The sequence below is a fragment of the Tyto alba genome, unplaced genomic scaffold, assembly GCF_018691265.1.
Source record: "Tyto alba isolate M040663 unplaced genomic scaffold, T.alba_DEE_v4.0 Super-Scaffold_28, whole genome shotgun sequence".
Classification (NCBI taxonomy): domain Eukaryota; kingdom Metazoa; phylum Chordata; class Aves; order Strigiformes; family Tytonidae; genus Tyto; species Tyto alba.
Window position 1 is genome coordinate 7136125 of NW_024881302.1, and position 19530 is coordinate 7155654.

Here is a 19530-nt window from a genome sequence, read left to right on the forward strand (position 1 = left end):
ACAACTAAAAGCTAGGGTAAAGCAAACAGGTTTGGCATAGCCAACTAAAAACATAATCTATTTTATTAATGGGTTACAATTACAGTAAATTACCAAAGTTAACTTTCAATACCTTGGATTCAGCAGAGATTTTGTCAAGAAGGTCTTCCAGTGTCAGGATGCGCGACTCATGTTCTTGATGTAAAGCCAGGAACTCAGACTTAAAAAACAGGGAAGAAAAAGGTGGTGTATTTTCTTTCCAAGTACAAATAGCATAATTGATATTTTCTACAAAGCGTAATTTTTATTTCATTCTGTGAGTGCTTAAGTGCTTATTCTGCAGGTAGCATGAGAAATTACAGAATCTGTAATAAATATAAAAGGCCTGATTCAGTAGTAGTAGGGGTTATTTATATACAGGGAAGTTTACCTAAAAACCCCTTCTTTGTTACTAGTCCTTTATATAGTCTTCTTTCTCTGTATGAAAACAGGAAAAATCCAGCTGCTTTTCAGCAGTGTAAGATTCTACTGCAGACCACCTATCTGGAATTAATTCTTTGTCAGCAATAACAAAGGAGGAACAAATGTCAATGACTATTCCCTGGCATTTACTACCTATCAGTTAATTCTGTAACAGAAAAAGAATCCTAAAGTCAAGTTGCTAATAATCTGCATTATTAAAACAGAATGCTTTGATCAGAATCAGAAAGCATCAGTAACTGACTATCTTACCTTCTCCTCCAGCTTCATATCTTTAACATGTTGACCCATCACATTTTTTATTAGCTTCAATGTTTCACTTTTGTCATTCATCTGGGCAACCTGATCTTGAAGATTACGCAGGAGAAGCATCACTTTGCTATATGCTTCATCATGGTGATGGCATCTGTCAGACACGAAGGCCATTTGCGTTTCCAGCTTATTTATACGACCAGAATCAAAGATATTTATGGTATCCTACAGTATAGAGATTTAAAAAAAAATATATATATAAAAATAAAGACATTTATTTATATTAGCCCTGTGTGTCAAGTAGTTATCACAAAATATTGATGACATGAGAATTAAGTCTTAAAATATATGAAAGTTCTTCCCTAGATTGTTCTCCCTTACCTTTGGAGGTTGTACAGAGTGGGAAGATTCAGCCTGTGGTTCAGGAACACGAATAGAGTTATCTAGTCTCTGTATTCTATCAATTCTTGTCAAGTTCAATGAAGGTAATAATGAAATGAAGCCATCAAACCCCCAGAACCATATGCCTGGATCAGAAAAAAAAAAAAAAAAAAAAAAAAAAAAGAGGCAAAGAGGGTGTTGAAGAGTATTCTCCCTTAAGACTGCTTATATCTACAACTTGTCTTCTTACTTAAGGACAAGCTACTTTAAGTTTGCAATGTAGACATCACACAGTGGACACTACTCCAGTCTAAACAAAAGTCAACAACTTTTAAAGCTGGCTCACGCTAAGTCAAGCACTCAAGAATATTAGGGAACAGCCATTAGTACCACTCATACAGCTGTATGGCAGGCAACTTGCACTTACATACATCATTATACATCCTTAATCTCCTATTACTGCTTCTCTGGGACCTAGATCTCACTTAAGACAGGCACTGAAGGCAGATGTAAATACTGCTTTTTATCTCAATGGAAAATATCTTGCCTTATACCCTACTTACTACATTGCATAATATTTATTAAAAAGTTGGAAAAAACTTGGGCTTCCATGGAAACAAGCTAGCATTTCACAGCTAACACTTATTATTGCAATATCTTAGTGAGAACTAGCAGCATTTTCTACACAGGGTAGCTTCTTGCTTTCTTATTGTCCTTAGTACGGGATTTTGCATCCCCACTAAGTTTAAGAAGCTTCATTTTCCTCCCCAAAGTAGCTACAAGTTTTTTTAGGACATGCAAAGGTATGAAACTGCTTTTCAGAAATGGCCCAGCACTTTTGTTAAATATTTTAAACTGAGTCTATTTCAAAGCAGACCTGGAGTGCTACTAACTAGCCAGTCTAAATAGCAGTATTTTAAGCAGCTAAAGCATGGGCTAGAGCAAAGGAAAGACTTTGGGATGGTAGAAGAACTTAACCACACTTTTATGGGAGATCTACAACGATCAAAGCAATCAGTACACAGCCTGCTCTTTATGACTTCACTGCTATTCCTATGAAGGGAGGTAAAGAAAGAAGGAACTTCTGTACACGCACTTACTCACTCACTCTGTCTGAAGAGCTCTATGAAATTAAATTGAAATGAAATCAAGCGTATTCCTATCATGGCAAGGGGAAAGCTCAATCAAGAAAGCTTGAATTATTGCCCTGTTCATAAATTTGCTCTTTTTTGCGTCTGCATCTTCTTCATAAACCAAAAGTTCAACTAAAGATGTTATTTTGGAACAGCTGTAGTAAACATACACTGCTTCGCAGTATAACTAACTAAACAATTCACATACCTAATAGAAACAGAAGTGGGATAAGAAACAGCAACAGCTTGTAGATCTTTGGAAGGTATCTAGAGAAAGAGAGGGGAATGTTAACAAGAAACAATACATTTATCATATTTTATTGTTTTATATTATAAGTGGGTAAATAATTCGCTCACAGATTTTTTTTTTTTCCCCCCCAGAGGACACACACCTTCTTAGAAGAAACACCTTGAGTGAAGACATCAGAGTAACAAGTTGATACCACCCAGTTCTAAGCAACCTGAACATGCCAGAAGCTGCCCTCCCTAGAAGACAAAAAGCGGTAGTGTGAAATACAGTAACTGGCACATGTTCAAAGAAGCCAGAGGGACATGCAACTGTGGCCAAGAATACTTTGCACAGCAGAGAAATGCTTGAGTACAGGTAATGCATGCAGCTTATTAACATCAAGTTATCACAAGTATGACAGCATTAGAACATCAGCTACTCAATAAAACCAATAGTCATGCAAAAAGATGACATGCTTGTTTGTTATAACAATGCCATCTTGCCAGAAATTCATTGTTAATGTTCAAATCCAAGTTACCACGCACTGAAGACCTCAGTATGTTTCAAGAAGTGAACAGACTAGCAGTATCAGTTTTTGTTAGGAGGAACACTGAGATAGGAAGTGACTACCAAACCAAACACACCCTATTATTCTTGACACCCCATAATCTGTGCTATTCACATACTCATTCCCTCATTACACAGGCTGGTTAGTCTCCCATTATGCCTGTGAACAGAAATATACCCTCTCATTAAGCATATTTTGGTCAATAAAGAAAGTAAAGTAGCACATGAATTTGAAGATACAAAAGGTACAGCATAAGCATAGTTGAGTTAGTGTAAACCACATAGTGCAGATTCCTAGTTTGTCTAAAGAACAGGCAACGCACACACACAGATTGGATAGTAACCTGGAGAAAGAATGGCCAGCCAAAGTAGAGACAACACCTTCTGAGACACAAGCCATCCCGTTGCTCCCACTGTTCGCAACACATGAAGAATAAAGTAACCTAGATTGTAACAAAGTAACTCTATGTGGTAACATACATAAATTAACTTGATGTTCTTTTGCAATTCACGCCATAAACAGACTCAATCCCCTGCCCATTACATGCTGTGTCATTTTAAACCATACCTTTCAGTAATCTACAGATTTGTTTTTTCACTATTTAAAAGCAAAGCAAGCCACTAATAAATATAAAGCCAAATGAAACTAAGACAATTTAGAAATAGAATTCTCATGTATAGTGATCAACAGCATCTGTGCAGTTAGCATATCATTTTTCCAAAATACAGAGTTTATATTTTGTAGCATGTTCATCTAACAGTGCCATGCTAAGTATAACAGAGTAACAGAAAAAAATACTGCTATAAAAACAACTTTTAAGCACATCATTACTCTAAAAGCATCTTATTTGTTCCGAATTACGCATTGAGTTTGTTAACTAGGTTCATGTGTAGAAGAGGGAACAATTAATTTTAAAACCTGGTGAAAGAATTAAATAAGATGTCTAAGAAAGACCAATAAATAATAGAAAATATTCCTGACTAGAAGTTAAAAACAGTAAGTTTTCATTAAACCGAACGTTCCCAAGTATCTTCAGTATGTCAGTTTTGAGTCTCTTAAAAAGAACAAAACCAACAACAAAAAAACCCAACACATTATAAACAAAATGCTGTAACTTAAAGCCCACTGAAGCCAACAGTTACTATATCCAAGACTAGAACTATTTATTCTACAGAACAAACCAAGTAGTATACGTTTAGAAAATAATCCTACATTTTTAGATTAGCAGACACTTTCAGGTTAATCTGACGGATTATAGATATACCAACCCAATATTTTGCAAAGCATTTAGGTGACTGAAGTGTCTCAAATCATTTTCCTTTGCTGAATAAAGAGCACTCAACAGATTCTTGATGCCTCTGTCATTCAAGCTAGAGAACGCTCATCTCAGAGGGAAGATGCTATCCCTATATAAGATTCCTGTAAAAATTGACTATCACTAGAACAAAAATAAAATGTTAAAAACCCTTTATTCAAATAATCTGCATGCCAATACCTCATACCTAGCTTCCATTTAAAGGCAGATTTTCAACCTATTGAGCTATGCAGACTTCCCCAAAGTGCAATCAATTAACAATCTGACTTGTTCCTTCTAACATACAAGGTGTATGCTGTCCCTACACCTTGTTTTTACTAATAGGTAAGCAGTCTGACAAGCTTGTACAAAATCCAGAATCAGAGCAAGAAGTCAAACAGGATAGGTGTTAAGTAATCTACTTTGATAGGTGAAGGTAAAAAAAAAAAAAAGACACAAAACAATATGATTAACATTATGAGATTGTGATGCAAAATAAAAGCAAAAGAAAAAAAGGTCCAAGTCAACCTGCATAAGAAAAGGTGTGCCAAATGGTCCTTGCTACCCTTTTAGCCCATGAGGATTGCATGTGGTCTGTGGTGTATATTTCAAGCTGTTTCTTCCCCTTACAGTCATCACCTGTTGGTTGTGGCAACAGTCAATTAATGGGACAAAGTCAGGATCAAATCAAGATTGTTATAAGATAACTTGAACAAGTCTATTTCATAATACCAGTTATCAAACCAAAAACGACTAAGCAAGCTTCAGTGGAATTAAACTTGCTTGGGGAAATACTGCAGTACACCAAGCAATCACCATTCTCCCCCCCTACATCTAAGTTGCAAAACAAATGTTTACTTTGTAGCTTCCACAGAGTTATGGGGCATCTGATGTTACAATCATAGCAACAACCTGGTGTACTGCCCAAGGCTAAAAGACAACATCAGTCACTTATACTTACATATTGATTCCTCATTTACACCAAGATGGCTATCTTCTCTGCAAAACTTCACATTCTTGCTTCCATGGTAGTCTGAGTGAGCTGCAACACATTCAAAAAGCATGCATGGAATGTAACTCTCAAGTTCAAAGCCTTTTATATATGAGCATTTTAGCGATTATATATGCAGATTTTAGATAAAAACTGACTTGATTCACTGTTAAAGCAAGGAAGCCTGAAAAATGAAGGAAGAAGCCTACTCTGTGCAGTATTTTTTGTTGTTGTTCTTTGAACAACAGGGGGCATTTTCATTCAAAAAAATATTTCTGCTTCTTTTCAGATAGCAAAGTTAGTAAAAAAGCCCTTAAGTAACAAATCAAATCTTGAGTCCCTATTCCTATCATTCTGTTAAACAGGCCAACTGCTACAACTTTGTGCTGGTTGTACCAGAGATCATAAAAGATTGACAAGACAGAATTAGCAAATTATAAGGCACTGAGGCAGAGAAAACAGCAGAGAACAAAGTTTTATTCACACGCAAAAAAAATGAGCTATCTTCTGCCTTTGGCAATTTAACTTCACTTGTAGAGCACATATTATAGAAGAGAAAGCACCAAAGAAGAATCAAACATTTTCAAGGAAAACAAGATGTCCTTTAGAGTAGTACAAAGTGATGATGGCAGTTTTAGTTTTGCAAGACAGATCTAATCAGGCTTTAAGCACGCAGCGGGCTTAAGGATAACAAGACAGTCCAAACCGGAAGACATTGAAAAGTTAGGATTTGACACTCTCACACCAATCAGTTTTTAAAAATCTACTTAAGTTTCTCAGTTTGAACATTAACTTCTATCACTTCCTAGTAAAAATCAATGCATGAATCTTAACTGTAACACAGATCTCACATACGTGAATCCTGATACTTCCAAAACAGCAGGAAAGTATGAGAAGGGTAGCACAACCAATATAATAGGAGAAAGATAGAAGCCAGTCAAAAGACTATAGAAAAAACACCATAGTGCCAAAGATGAAGTTCACAAGAAAAAAAAAAACAACACACACACTCTGTCTTTGTGTGGAGACCAAGGAAGACAACTGAAAAGGTACCTTTAAATTTATAACCCAGCTTCAGCAAAACCATTTGAAATAGTTGCACTAATAGTGATGCAAAAGATGCTGCAGCATGTTTGACCAATCGCAGAATCTTACTCGTGTAGAAATAGGTTCCTCCTATTGAAAAAAATTGTGAATACAAATTATTCACCTATATAAAGATGTATTTCTACTCTCTGGTGACCATTAGCTTGTAGAAGAGTGAGAACAAAGTATGGAAAGCCTTTGTTTAGCTACAAGCATGAAACTTAAGCAAGCGTGGTTTGAAAAGTCTGGATGCACTAGATATCACAGCAAGGCTTTTGTAGGAACTACACTTCCTGGAGAAAATGCCCTCAAGATAGATTGTATGACTTCAAGAATACCTTTTATTTGCGAGAATTAAGTACTCTAAATAGCAATGAATTCCTTGCTTACAGAACTCAGGATTTCTCAATAACGTGAGTTGTTCATACTGATTTGTGGATCACAGGTCCAACAAGAGAAACTACATTCTTATTCTGGATTTGAAAGGGTGAAGACTTCTCACCTTCTTTTCTCCACCTTTTACACTGGAGGAAGTTACTGCAGTGGTCTGCCTCAAATGCTAAATACACACTTCTTCAGAGACAATGGAACAAAACTGCAGTCCCTCATACTGCTGCTTTCCTAGAAACAGCCACATTCCAAAAGCCTGTGATGATTTCCCTCACCCTCCCCAAATTTAACCCAAACTACTAGATTAAAGTTCAAAGGAATGTAAAGATGAGTTCCTTGTAAAATTCTCCTGTGTGAATACAAACTCAGGAGCACAGAAAACAGTTTTCCTACAGTGTCACTTAGTTCATTACGCTAAGCCAACTGAATTCCTACCTGTTCTACACATTTACCAAAAAGCAATACTTGCCTCAAAGTATTTCAAGTCGCACCTTACAGTCCAAGGTGATTTCTTGCTACTGAAAACATTATTCAAGAATAAAAAAACCTACAGAATTTCAAAACTGGTTCTTTTCTAATTCAAGGCCACTCAAGAAAACATTGTAACAACTGAGGACTACCAACAATGAAGAAATTCAAGATACTAAGCAAGAAGCAGGCAGACACAGTCAAGACAATGAGGACAACCATCCATAGAATGGAGATTGCCTTAGAAAGGCAGAACCTTGTTTACAGCAGATTCATTTGGTTTTGAGCTTTAGGAACACAGTCACTAGGAAGTCTATTTGGAACCAGGTTTTCCCTTTGAAGTTCAATTTTTCAAGTAGTTGAGGTTTAGCTTCTAAAAACACTCTAATAAGCTGCAGGGTTAAGTGAGGAGAAAAAAAATAAAGCAGAAAGTAGGAAGGTATCTCAGATTTCTTGGATAACAGAAGCACTGCAAAGTAACAACACTGCTCAATCTTGAAAGTTCCTGTAAGAAAAAAAAAAAATAAATAAACTGGACCATGTAGAAAAAATTTCTATCTGAAAAACCTGACCAAAAACCTTGTTAACAGACACATATAGATGCGATAGCAGGTTAGGAGACTTATGATTGTTGCTGGTTGGAACAGCCCATTGTGTCCCCAATGAGTTTGGAAATATAACTTGTTAAGATACCATGGCACTGTAATTTTGAAATTGTTAAATCGCCACTACAGCATTAAAAAAAAAAAGTTGATAATTATGTATTAGAAGCTTACAGTATTTCCTAAGTTGATCTCCATAATTTAGTTATTGGTAAATTTAGCAGGGTAGGAAAAGTGCTTAAATAACACTATGTGGAAAATGCGTCAACTACTGCAAGGGAAAGTAACTTACTGGATGCATGTTTCTGGCTCCTATCCCTAGAGTAAATTCTAGAGGATGGCACGTGAGAAGCTGAGTACGCTGTAAGAACCTCCTTCCGTTCGGAAAGCATGCTGCAGTCACTACAAGTGTAGCCGTTGATCATCGTGGTCTGCGTTTCTGCTGTTATATCACCATTTCGCTGCATCAGTGTAGTATCACTACCTAGCAAATCAAGAGTAAAACAATTAGTGTATTGACATCAATACTTCCATTACTAGTTACCACTAACTAGAATGCATGTGGAAGGAAAAGGAAAGTGTAGTTACCTTTAGGGTCACCTTCATCATCAAGACCTTCAAAGTAAAAAAAAAGTAAAAATTTTGTAAGGCCTTCCCATAATCAACTATAATACCCGATGTGAACTCAAATTAAAAGTCCCACTAATTTTAAGACTTCAAAGAAAAGCCACTTTATGTTTAGTATTTAACATATTTTACAGTCCACCACAAGAATAGATCCATATATTCAGAAATTAATGTAGTAGGGTAACAGTTAGTGAAAAGCATTCTACCACAGAAGTGGCAGACAGAATAGTATGAATGACAACTACATCTCTTCTTAGCTCCCATGTGACTGCAAAGCAGCTAATTACAACCTTACACTGTTTCTGTTGCTTGGTAACTACTTTAGTACTACTGTATTGTAACATTCTGTTTTAAGAGAGGTAATCTAAAGTTTACAACACGTTCTACTAAGACTGAAACAATTCTTTACATTAAGACTCTGGGAAGATCATGAGCATACTGACTAGAAACAAAGTCTGAATTAGGAGATACAATAAATTGCTGATCATCTACACAACAATTTACATACACAATACTTTGTGTAGAAAACTCTCATATCTTCCTCTTCAGTGAAAAATAGTAGTTGTAGAAAAGCATACTTGTAAATACTTGCAAAAAGAAACCAGCCAGCCACACACAAAAACACTCTCTAGGAAATCTTGAAGTGTCACTGATTTGAAACCTTCAGATTAAGGTATGTTAAATTGAAACACACTTCTGCCTAGAAACAAGAAAATGCTTTTTTTCCTTTGGCTTTTCAAAGACAAGTTAAACATTTACCATTCTTTAAATACGGTACTTTATGCGCATTTTGAAGAAAGTAATGATAACAGATAATTACATCCATACAATCTATGGTGTTGCATCACAAAATCGTATACATTTTCCTGGTATAATAACCTGACTGTGCAACATGTCCTGATGTTTACTATGCCAGTGAAGCAAGTTTACACACTGGACTGTGAATTTCCAGTAGGCATCTTAGCAAGCAGACATCTACAGCAAAAGAGTAAGTACATGCACAGATTTGAGGGCAGGATGAAAAAATGGGTAGGGAAAAGAGGGAAGATGTGGATATATGTTTACATACACCAAACCAGAAGCAGTTTTCAGAGTCTGTTATGAGTAACAGCAATGATTACCTACCCCAGAAATGATCAACTTCTGTCTGCTCTCGAATCAAAGATTCATCTAATACAGTGGATGACATTGATGCATCACTGGCATGGCTATTGAAACTGCTTTGGCTAAACATGGAAGAGCTGGGTAGATTTTTCCTTGGCGTGTGTCTTACGCTACCAGATTGTTTATTCATACTTTTGCATTGCTTCATCAACCTAGGAAACAAAGCAAAGATGAGGAAGACTGCACTGAAGATGCAAATTTCTCTTCATCTCTCATTTTAAATGAAAACAAACAAAACACCAACAAACCCCAAGCAAACAGATGACAACAACAAAAAAAGAAAAAAACCACACCAACCAACCAAACATGTTGACCAAACTTTTAAGGTGTTTTGACACTGACATAACTAGACAGCTCAAATCAGGTTTAAAAGAAATTCCTCACATTTAAGCACCTATACTTATGCAAAGACTTCATTGACAACCACACACTGAATTTAATTTTCAAAGTATGGCAGTAATCATTAAGAACAGAGTAAAACAGTAGGTAACCTCTGTTTGCACTATTGTGTTCAAACAGGAAGCCTCAAAACTCCAACCAATAAATTAACTTGTGATGATAAATGCTTACCTAGAAGACTGTTCTCTGAAGGATGTGCTTCCGGCATAAGAGCTGTCATGATCATTTTGTGCATCATCTGATTTATTAAATCCTGCAGCAGCTAACCGTAAACTACGCCGTGACATTCTTGGTGAATCAAATACTGGATCTATTTTGTTTGCAGTCTCAAAATCCAAAGCAGATGAAGAGTAACTTGAACTGCAGCAAAATGAGAACAGTGAAGTTACTAGAGTTCAAGAGAAAATTCCCCTAGTAACAAACATGCCCTTCAAGTTAGTTTAAGTTTCCATTAAAAGCAGTTTATCCAGGGTTATAGAGCAATTCCCACAAGATATGCCACGTAAGCCAAATAACTTAGAAGCATGTAGATATTCAAGGTTCTCTTAAGCAATTCATATTACAAGTTTAACAGCTGAAAGCAAATCACAGTTAGAAAGAAACAACCACCATGGAGACCATGTTTGAAGTTGAGCCAGAACAAGCAGTTGTTCTACAGCCTCAGACACACAGTTCTTCTGGGACCAATCTGTGAGAAGAAGCCATTCATGACAGTTTCTTCACCACTTCTAGCAGCAAATTAAAAATTCATGATGCACTCTTAAGTTACAAGGTAAAGATTCATTTATAGTCAAAGTTTATTTTTTAAATTTTTTGTTCGCCAAATCCTTGTTTTGAGAACCAAAGATCCGTACGGCACACTACTCTGAAATTCCATCTTCCAACAAGTAGCAACTTACCCCCTTCAAGGTACTTAAAAGGCTTCCCTACTTTAGCTACATTAGTTTAACTACCAATACTTTAAATGTGCTTTTAAAATATTTATTAATTTAATGCATATCATCAGAAATATTTAACTCTGAACAAATAAAAATTGTTTAGAGTCTTTCATCCATTTCTCTCTGTTTTATCCTACAGAAACAAGTTTCTACGTAGACAAGCGCTGCATCATTACCCCAGAAACTCTACTCCATACTTTTACATTTGATTCTCTCAGAATCTCCATGAAAACCTACAATGAAGACAAAGTGGCAACATAACACAAAGAGATGAAAACAGGAGTTGGTAAGAAATACATTTACTAGAACAGAAGTTTAGCCTAAAGCAGATTACTCAAAGGAAACATTCAGTCATGTAACTGAGCAGAGCCTGTTGTCAGAGGGTACTGAGCAGCAGGATGCCAGGTTCTAGAACCACTCAGCACTGTGATCAAAAGTATCTAAACACTCAGTGCTCTAGGCCAGCCTCCCTAGAGTGTTTATTCCCTCTTGGGCCACAGCGATATATGGAGCTGTAACAGCCATTACTTGAATATTCCTGGGGGTTTTGTTTGGTTTTTAACAGAAGAGCTGAGCAAGGTATTGTTAACTAAAGGAGCTCCTTCTCCCCAGAATACCAGAAAAACGCAAGCAAGCAAATTAGATCTGAATAAGTAGATTCTACTGTGCAATCAGTATTTGAAATGGAAGCTTTCCCTTTAAAAAAATACATATAAACAGCTACTATAATATGTATTTGTATAAAAACAATTTAATGGAAATATTTTTTTTTTACAGAATCATTAAAGATCCCAGAATGTTACAAGGTAATAATATATGTATTGTATTACTTTGGCATACAAGTTGACATCAGAAGGCCTATTAGCTTGTTACAGTAGTGATTTAATTCTGACAAGGTGGGTGCTTTTGAAGCAGGTTTCTTGATTGCTCCACAATGCAAAGTGAAGCACATAAAATGGGACTGTGTCAGAGCGCATGAACTGCATTTTCTTTAGCTAGAAAAACTTAACCCAGACAATGACCTGCAGGAAAACACCTAGTTGCTCCAGCAAATGGTCATTTAGCCCCCATGATCAGACCACAGCTTGTCCAAAATAACAGCAGTCACCCAAAGGTGCACAGATTTGATGTCAGGTCTTTGGCACTACCTGCTTGATCTCACTGGCCTGCCCCGCTATCGCTGCCACATGCAGTGCAACCCTGTGCAAGGCAGAAGTCTAAGCACAGCTTAAGACAAACCCAGCATCCGTTACTATATACATTATGCTTATTAATCCTTGCTTACATTTGGGTGGAAGGGGGAGAGGAAGTAAGACAGGAGCCTCCTCATGTGAAAATGGATTTAGTGTACATTAGGTTAGGTACAAAAGAATGTTTTTGAAAACTAAAAATTATATAAAGCCTAGATAGCTTGCATTCTGACAGATGTGAAGTGAGAATATGGGTTAACATAGCTCCTCCTCTTGTTCATTCTGAAAGGGTCAAAGCCACAATAATTTACTATTAAGTCCCCCCTAAACAGTTGTTTCAGAACTCAGATTTGCTATTTACATTTGCCATGATGCATTTGCTTTTCCTTATCTTCATGTAATGTTTCTTACAGCTACTCAATTCACAAGAACACAAAGTACACAGGACAAGCTGACAGCTGTGCCCAGCCTCAGTTTGTTTCTGTTTATGAACACTTGCTGTTATTAAGTATCTCAATGAGCATTTATATCCATTCGGGTTGAATACACAGCTTCGAGTTGGACTATACTATCTAAAAAAAAAGAAAGAAAAAAACCATGGGATCTATTGCTCTTCAAACAAAAAGAGAGCTTACTCTCTTGCTTATGCAGGATAATTCTCTTCACATAGAAAGTGAATTATCTGTCCTCTTAGCAGGACAATATCTAAAAGTCTCCTATCTTGCCATTTCGCTTTCCATCCTTTGGAAAGTGGCCTTTTTTCTTCTATAGAAGAGACTACAGTAAACAAAAAACCCTTGCCTTTCCTTTCACAGGACAGAAATGAACCTGTACATTGATAGTACTTCTGTCCAATATGTATGGCTAACCAAAAAGCATCTTGAAAGGTGGGATGCAATTAACCTACACAAACAGTCTAGACTCTGGTTCCTTTCCTGGACAAACAGCTCCCATGGCAGCTGGCAGATCTGATGACTGGATCTAGACTTTTACTTCCAGCTTCTTAGCTGTTACATTGATACCTCCCTCACATAAGCTTCTACAGAGTAACAATATCTTAATTTTCAAGTTATATACTTACAAATGGAATGAGAACAAGATCTGCCAATTTTAACACCTATAGCTTTGGTCTGAAGAACCTTAAGTGTAATTTATTTTATAAGTATTCCTTGGAATTAAATGGGCAGTAGTGTTCTTGATTATTCAAGATAATAAAAAATAAATGCAATACACTATAGCTAAACAAACATCTCTAACATGGACACAGGCATATAATCAGTATACAAACGGTCTTGTGCTTTCTGACCAGGGCATTACTACTTTAACTGCTCAAGGATACTATTTCAGTTGTTTAGCTATTGCTTTGATCAGTCCCAGAACACATATATATATAAAAAAATATTTGACTATTTTGCAGAGAAGTTACATCCTGATTTAATGCTCTGACATGGGGGGATCAAACAAAATTCTTATCAATTTAATCCATAATTGTGAAGGAAAAGAAGTGTTAAAGTGCCCAGATTGACAAAAATACCACAACTCAAAAGATGACAGTGACTAAAAGCAAAGATCAGCCTTAAAAGGGGGTGTAAATTATAAATTGACAAGTGGGTGAGATTCACAAGTTTGACTTGCATTCTGAGGAGGATAAAGGTTATTTAGCTATATCAGTTTAATGCTTTTCTGATTTGGGCTGGAGGAGTAAAAGCACAGATTAGAAGCACTACAAACACATATGAACAGAGAGTAATCCCAGTGAGTATTAATATAAATTCTAATAATAGGTCATATCCAACTCTATTAATAGCTTTGTGGTATCTAACTTCGCTATACTTCTTTCTGCAGTGCTACATGCGCATGCCAATTTCTTTAAAGAAACTCACAGACAGATTTTATAAAGATTGAACTGTCAAAGGCAGAACAAACTAAATCAAAATATAAGCAAAACAAATACAGGTGGCAGGGGGAGAGAAAGAATGAAATTCAGGATGAAAATATTTCTGGATAGCAGTTCTGCCTAACTCAGCCTTTCCTCAGATTCTTCAAATATTACTTGACCCAAGTTAGGAAGAGCTACATCAGTAATACAGGGCATTCTGCACAGGTTCAGCAAGCAGACACACAGCAGGAGTCCACTCAAAGACTGTAGTTTACTCTCTTGACACCCTGAAAACAGGCAGTGTACCAAGTAGTTTTCCCCCATTATTTTAATGTTTGGGGCTTCACAGAACTTTTACAAAGGAAATTTTAAAGAAAGTTCTTGCTAATCCCTCCTTTCTACACAAGGAAGAATTACAATTAATTTCAACCTAGTCTAACTATACTTGCCTCATTAAGACAGTTATTAAACTTCAGCTTATCTAGCTCTATTAATTTCTGAATGTCTATATCTAATACAGTTTAACACAGCAAAATGGAATGCTGAAAAGTTTTGAAAAACAATCTTCATTTATATAGAAAGTCAAGCACTCCAATTGTCTTCTACACAAAACCCAAAGTCATAATGAACTACTCTCCCGACTTCATATACTTTATCATTTTATATCATAAAATGATATCATCACTTTATCATTCTGCATATTCCTTTTCTGGCTGGTTAATTCTTGTTCCTGGGGTATTCTTGTTTGCTTTTGAGAAACAAAATTTTTATCTGACAAAATAGTGGGCAAGAAGAAAAACCCAGCTCAGAAGGGTTTTTACCCCAAATTAGTTTAAGCAAGCCATTGAACTTTACTTTGCTAATACTCTTGGAAATATATGTAATAAAAACAAAAATCTCAATTTCTTAAGTTAATACTAAGACCTACTTATTCCCTCTTGTCTGTGAAAAGATTAGTTGTTGTGGAGAAGATTGTACAGTAGAACATACTAGTATAATTTCAGACAAATGTGACAGCTAAGGAAAAGAAGTCAAATGAGATTACAATTTCACAGCTTGTTTTAAGAAATACATGCTCACATAGACATAAAAATCACTGTCTAAACCTGAAGAATCAGTCTGTTCTCATTGCTCACAGTTGGGGAAGTTACCCTCTGTAAAAGAGTTAAAATATTTCAGCCAATATCTAAGGTACATTTGCAACATAGAGCTGTCTAAAACCACTTCGTAATATAATAGTGAATCTGCTGGCTGATATAAGGCATTTAAATAATTTTTCATTGTCCAGCATATCTTTTCTTGAAATTAGTAAATCACTTGTATTTAACCAACATTTTACTAATGATTTTCTAAAATTCAGTAAGAGTTGCAAATTAATTGATACATAAAACACATCCTATTTTGCAACACTATTCACATCAGGCTATAGCCAAAAAACCCCCCATGATTCCCAACAAACCAGCAATGCTACAGTTTTAGTGTACACAAAACCAATACTATTATACACAAAAGCAAGTTAGTGATCTCCTAATTCTACAGTTTTGCCAACTTCTGTTTTCTTGGCAAGTAGCCAAGTATTCTACAAACTAAGTACTATATTTTATACATATTAACACCTAATAATGTTTTACAGGCACAGAATAGGAAAACAATCTTGTATTTCATCCTAACAAACAAATTTTTTTTTTTTTAAGCTTCAAATCAGCTACATCAATAACTTGGGTTCACTGATACATACTTGCTTCAAAATACAACTCAACAACAGCAAAAGCTAGATGGATTAAATCAGCAGCCACAATCTACTCTAATATTAAAACCACTCACATGGGCATCACAACATTTATTTTGAATACATAATACAAAAACTAGCAAAAATACTACAGAGTTCTTTTTTAGAAAACTGAAGTGACCTAAGAAGAACAGTCTAACAACAGTAAGTTTAATTAAAAAATACAAGAAAAAGCAAGTTCATTAGAATATAGATTTTACACTGACACAAGCAGCAGTTTTGGTAAAAAAGTAATCGACATAAGACTTCCAGCCAAGTTCCACACTAGCAACAAGGAGTGCATATCAATCAGTGTTTTAAAGTGAAAATGGTGCCAAGTCACAAAAGAAAACACATACAGAAGTTACAAGACATACCAGAAAACATCTAAGAATTCTGATGATGTATTTATAGAAATAAAACAGCAATTGTAACTAGGCGGAGACTAGTTATTCATAGCAACTAATAAACACTGAGTCATTATCTTAGTCATTGTCTTGTTAGTTCAAAATGTATTCTTTCCTCCATTTAGGACACAGCAGTTATTTTCAAAACAGACTAGATAAAGCATGCCTCTTCAAAGAATTCAGCTACTTACCATGAAAGCTACACTCTCCAGAATTAACAACATTCAGAGAACATACAGTTTCTCTACAAGAAGAAAAGAGTTCTCACCTGAGTGCATATGTATAGCCAGTGTTCTCTGGCAGACAATGGGGAGGAGTGTACGTGTGTAGACGTGAAAAGTCCATGTTGACTGTTTCAAATCATACTGTAAAAGGTGAAAATAAAGTAATGCAATGACTTAAAATTATGTAAAGTCAATTTAAGAGCCCTTGCATTGTTCAGCCTGTGTTACAAAGTATTGAAATAAAGAAAAAAACTGTTTCCAGAAATATGGAGCTCTCGGTATTTCTGCAGTATTGCTGCTAGTGCCAGATATCCCTTATCATTACTGCATGAAGCTCAGTGTACTCCTGACCGCAACTTTATGATACTCAGTTTTCAGCAATTTCTGACTTCTCGGGAACATTACTGTTATATGAGCCAAGCTCTTATCGCAACTATACTACAACACTTCCACAGGAACTAAGTTACGCCAGCATCCCCAAAAGCTAAGCATAAAAATTAAAAGACTACATAGCCATGCTTTCAGAGATCTCTTCACAACAAGTTTTGTTTTGAAAGCCCGAGTAAAGCACAGGCTGTTCTGTGAACCAACAAAGCCTGACACAGATGAAACTGGAGAAAGTTTTTACATATAGTCAAATCATTTTACTCTACAACCTTTGAGCACCATACACTAAGCAGCAAGGGAGTTTCCTTCATTTCACAAATCTGTAATATTTGTTAACGGTTTATTTTTTCCTGTCATAAAAAACACTGAATATACACCCTAGCAGAAGAGCCAACTGCAAAGTGACTCACACAGAATTAGGTACATTTTCCAGAGTGCCATCCACTTCCAAAAAGAAAAAAGCCAAACAAAAACCACCCAACCAACACTTGTAAAACTTTCCATGGGGTCTCTGAAATGTATTATAGATTTAGGAAGAAAATAAAAACTGATGTCATCATATCAAGAAACTTGCAGAGCTGCATGTGTGCCTACTTGTAGTATTATGTATGATTTGACTTTCAAGTTCAAAATATTTGCAAAAAATCTTGAGCCCTTCTCAGTTTTATTAGCCCCAAGAAAAGTTTTGCTCTTCTAGAAAAGATTCTACGATAGTAGATTATTCATGGTTAACAAATAGAGCTTTGGCTATCCTGGATTTGCATGGTGAGCAAAATTGAATCGTGGCTATTTTCAGATTATCTATGGCTCCTGTTTCAGCAGCAGTAAAAAAATATTCCATACAACTGTGATGACACGCCTAAACCAAGGTAAGAATATCCCTAGCTACACTTTAATTCTTATAATCAAAGCATCAAGAAGTATCTCATTTTGGGGATGCATTTTGAAATAAAGACTTTTCATTTGTATAGCTACATATACATAAGAAATAGAGACAAAAAGTAGAGTCACAGGTACGGGTAAGAGCAGCTCAAAAAGAAATCTCTACGCAGAACATTAAAATGCTCTTAGGCAGGCCACCTGTAGCCTCCAAATCCTGATGTTAATATGGCAGGAGGATATTTCCATTACTATGGAAGACATTTTCCTTCTTGTTTTTAAAAATCAGAATTCACAGGCCTTAACATTGTAGTTTTCTGAATGCGAGTCCCTCTCATGCATTTGTGGGGTTAACGGAAAGATCTCACTTTTGCTATTTACACATCATCTTTTTTAATATTATAGGGAAAGCTTTTCCATTAAGTGACCTTTCTCTACACTTCACTTGTGCCACAGCCGTAATGCTTTCACTGGCTTATATACAAGATTTGTTGTTTGTTTAGAGGAAGTTTAAATCAGTAGTGCAGAAGTATTAACAAAGCTGTCTAATTCTCTTGCTAGAATAAGCCCCAAATACCGCTCAAATACATAACAACTGCTGCCATACTTTAACAACAAATAAGAGCTCATTTTAGAACATAGGAAATGGGGACCAGAGAGTAATGATTCCCCAGTAATAAAAGTGGAAATACAGTGAATTTCAAGATGAGGGATATTGATAACATCAGATAGCACTTGTTTTAAACAGAAAAACAGATTTCTTAGACATATGCCTACTGAAATCTACAACTATGATTAAGGTTGATCTGCTTAAATTGGTCCATCCCAATAGAAAGATTTTTGACGCCACAAGGGAACCTCTGCTTAGTTTCCACTGGAGCTGATCTCAACTGCTTTGCACCCATCATTTCATCAACAAACCTAGTTTTTAGCAGGCAACTCAGTAACTGATACCATGCTTTTGACACCCAGCAGTATCTTCCCACGTGTACAGCTAGGCTATGTGAGTGCGCTTTCAGTAGCTACCCAACTCCTCCCTCTGTCTATGCTACTCATACAGGCAGGGAAAAGGCAGAACTTTTTTGGGAAAAAAAAAAAAAGCATATTGCTCAGTTTCTTTCCCATTCTTTTCCCCTTCTCCACCAGTTCTCTCTTTACTTGATTTCTGAAGAAATCACATGCTAGAAATTGCATCATATTTCTTACCTGATAAGATTCAAAATATATATCATTAAGTTAGTATTAGATAAAATATGTACTTGACAATGGCACTGCTAACTGAAAAGCCTTGAAGGTATGTATGCATAGGCCTATTAATAGCTGGTTTTCATAGCACCAAGATCTCCAGTAAAGATAACAGGTTTGCCATCTAAACACCACATAGTTAGAAATCACTTAGAAAATTCAGGGGCTCAGTTTGATTCACTTTCTGATGATCTAAAATTAATTCAGACTCAAAGGGAAAAACCTATACTCAACTTTTCAAAACAACAAAACAGGCTTAACTGACTTAAACAGAACTTGAAAAAAAACCTTCAGAGATAACCACCACAATTTTCAAAAGCAGACATCTAAAATTTACTATGAAACTGGATTTGTTTTTAAACCTGACTACTAGTTCAACAGCTTAAATTTAGTTATCCATCTCTTCGAAACAAAACCCACAAAACAAGTGATCAACCCAATCAATTTAGAAACACTGAACATACTTATTACTGCAGAACTTTAAACTACAGAACAGACCAGGGGTGGGTGGAAGACAATAACTCTAATTTGTTCATTCATGTTTAACAGCACTCCACCTTTCATATATTA

The 19530-nt window shown here is 35.9% G+C and overlaps 1 protein-coding gene and 1 long non-coding RNA gene across 15 annotated transcripts in view; one reads left to right on the forward strand and one right to left on the reverse strand.

Moving 5' to 3' along the window:
- Positions 1 to 19530, reverse strand: part of SUN1 (Sad1 and UNC84 domain containing 1) — a 35791-nt gene that overhangs the window by 7665 nt on the left and 8596 nt on the right. For 7 of the 14 annotated variants that reach the window (XM_042798399.1, XM_032983635.2, XM_032983630.2 and 4 more), the window contains exons 2-15: positions 16494 to 16590; positions 10215 to 10403; positions 9606 to 9796; positions 8442 to 8468; positions 8146 to 8337; positions 6361 to 6483; positions 5278 to 5358; positions 4845 to 4955; positions 3366 to 3464; positions 2618 to 2711; positions 2434 to 2492; positions 1093 to 1238; positions 712 to 936; positions 113 to 199 (exon numbers count right to left, since the gene is read on the reverse strand). In XM_042798399.1, coding sequence (XP_042654333.1) covers positions 113 to 199; positions 712 to 936; positions 1093 to 1238; positions 2434 to 2492; positions 2618 to 2711; positions 3366 to 3464; positions 4845 to 4955; positions 5278 to 5358; positions 6361 to 6483; positions 8146 to 8337; positions 8442 to 8468; positions 9606 to 9796; positions 10215 to 10403; positions 16494 to 16570 — 1701 coding nt within the window. In that variant the 5' untranslated portion in view covers positions 16571 to 16590. The remainder of the gene's footprint in view (positions 1 to 112; positions 200 to 711; positions 937 to 1092; positions 1239 to 2433; positions 2493 to 2617; positions 2712 to 3365; positions 3465 to 4844; positions 4956 to 5277; positions 5359 to 6360; positions 6484 to 8145; positions 8338 to 8441; positions 8469 to 9605; positions 9797 to 10214; positions 10404 to 16493; positions 16591 to 19530) is intronic. The other 7 variants (XM_042798400.1, XM_032983641.2, XM_042798402.1 and 4 more) reach the window with 7 other exon arrangements.
- LOC116959357 lies at positions 11154 to 16484 on the forward strand. Its single transcript, XR_004405796.2, has 3 exons — positions 11154 to 11267; positions 11759 to 11787; positions 16351 to 16484. It is a non-coding gene; the product is annotated as an uncharacterized LOC116959357 (long non-coding RNA).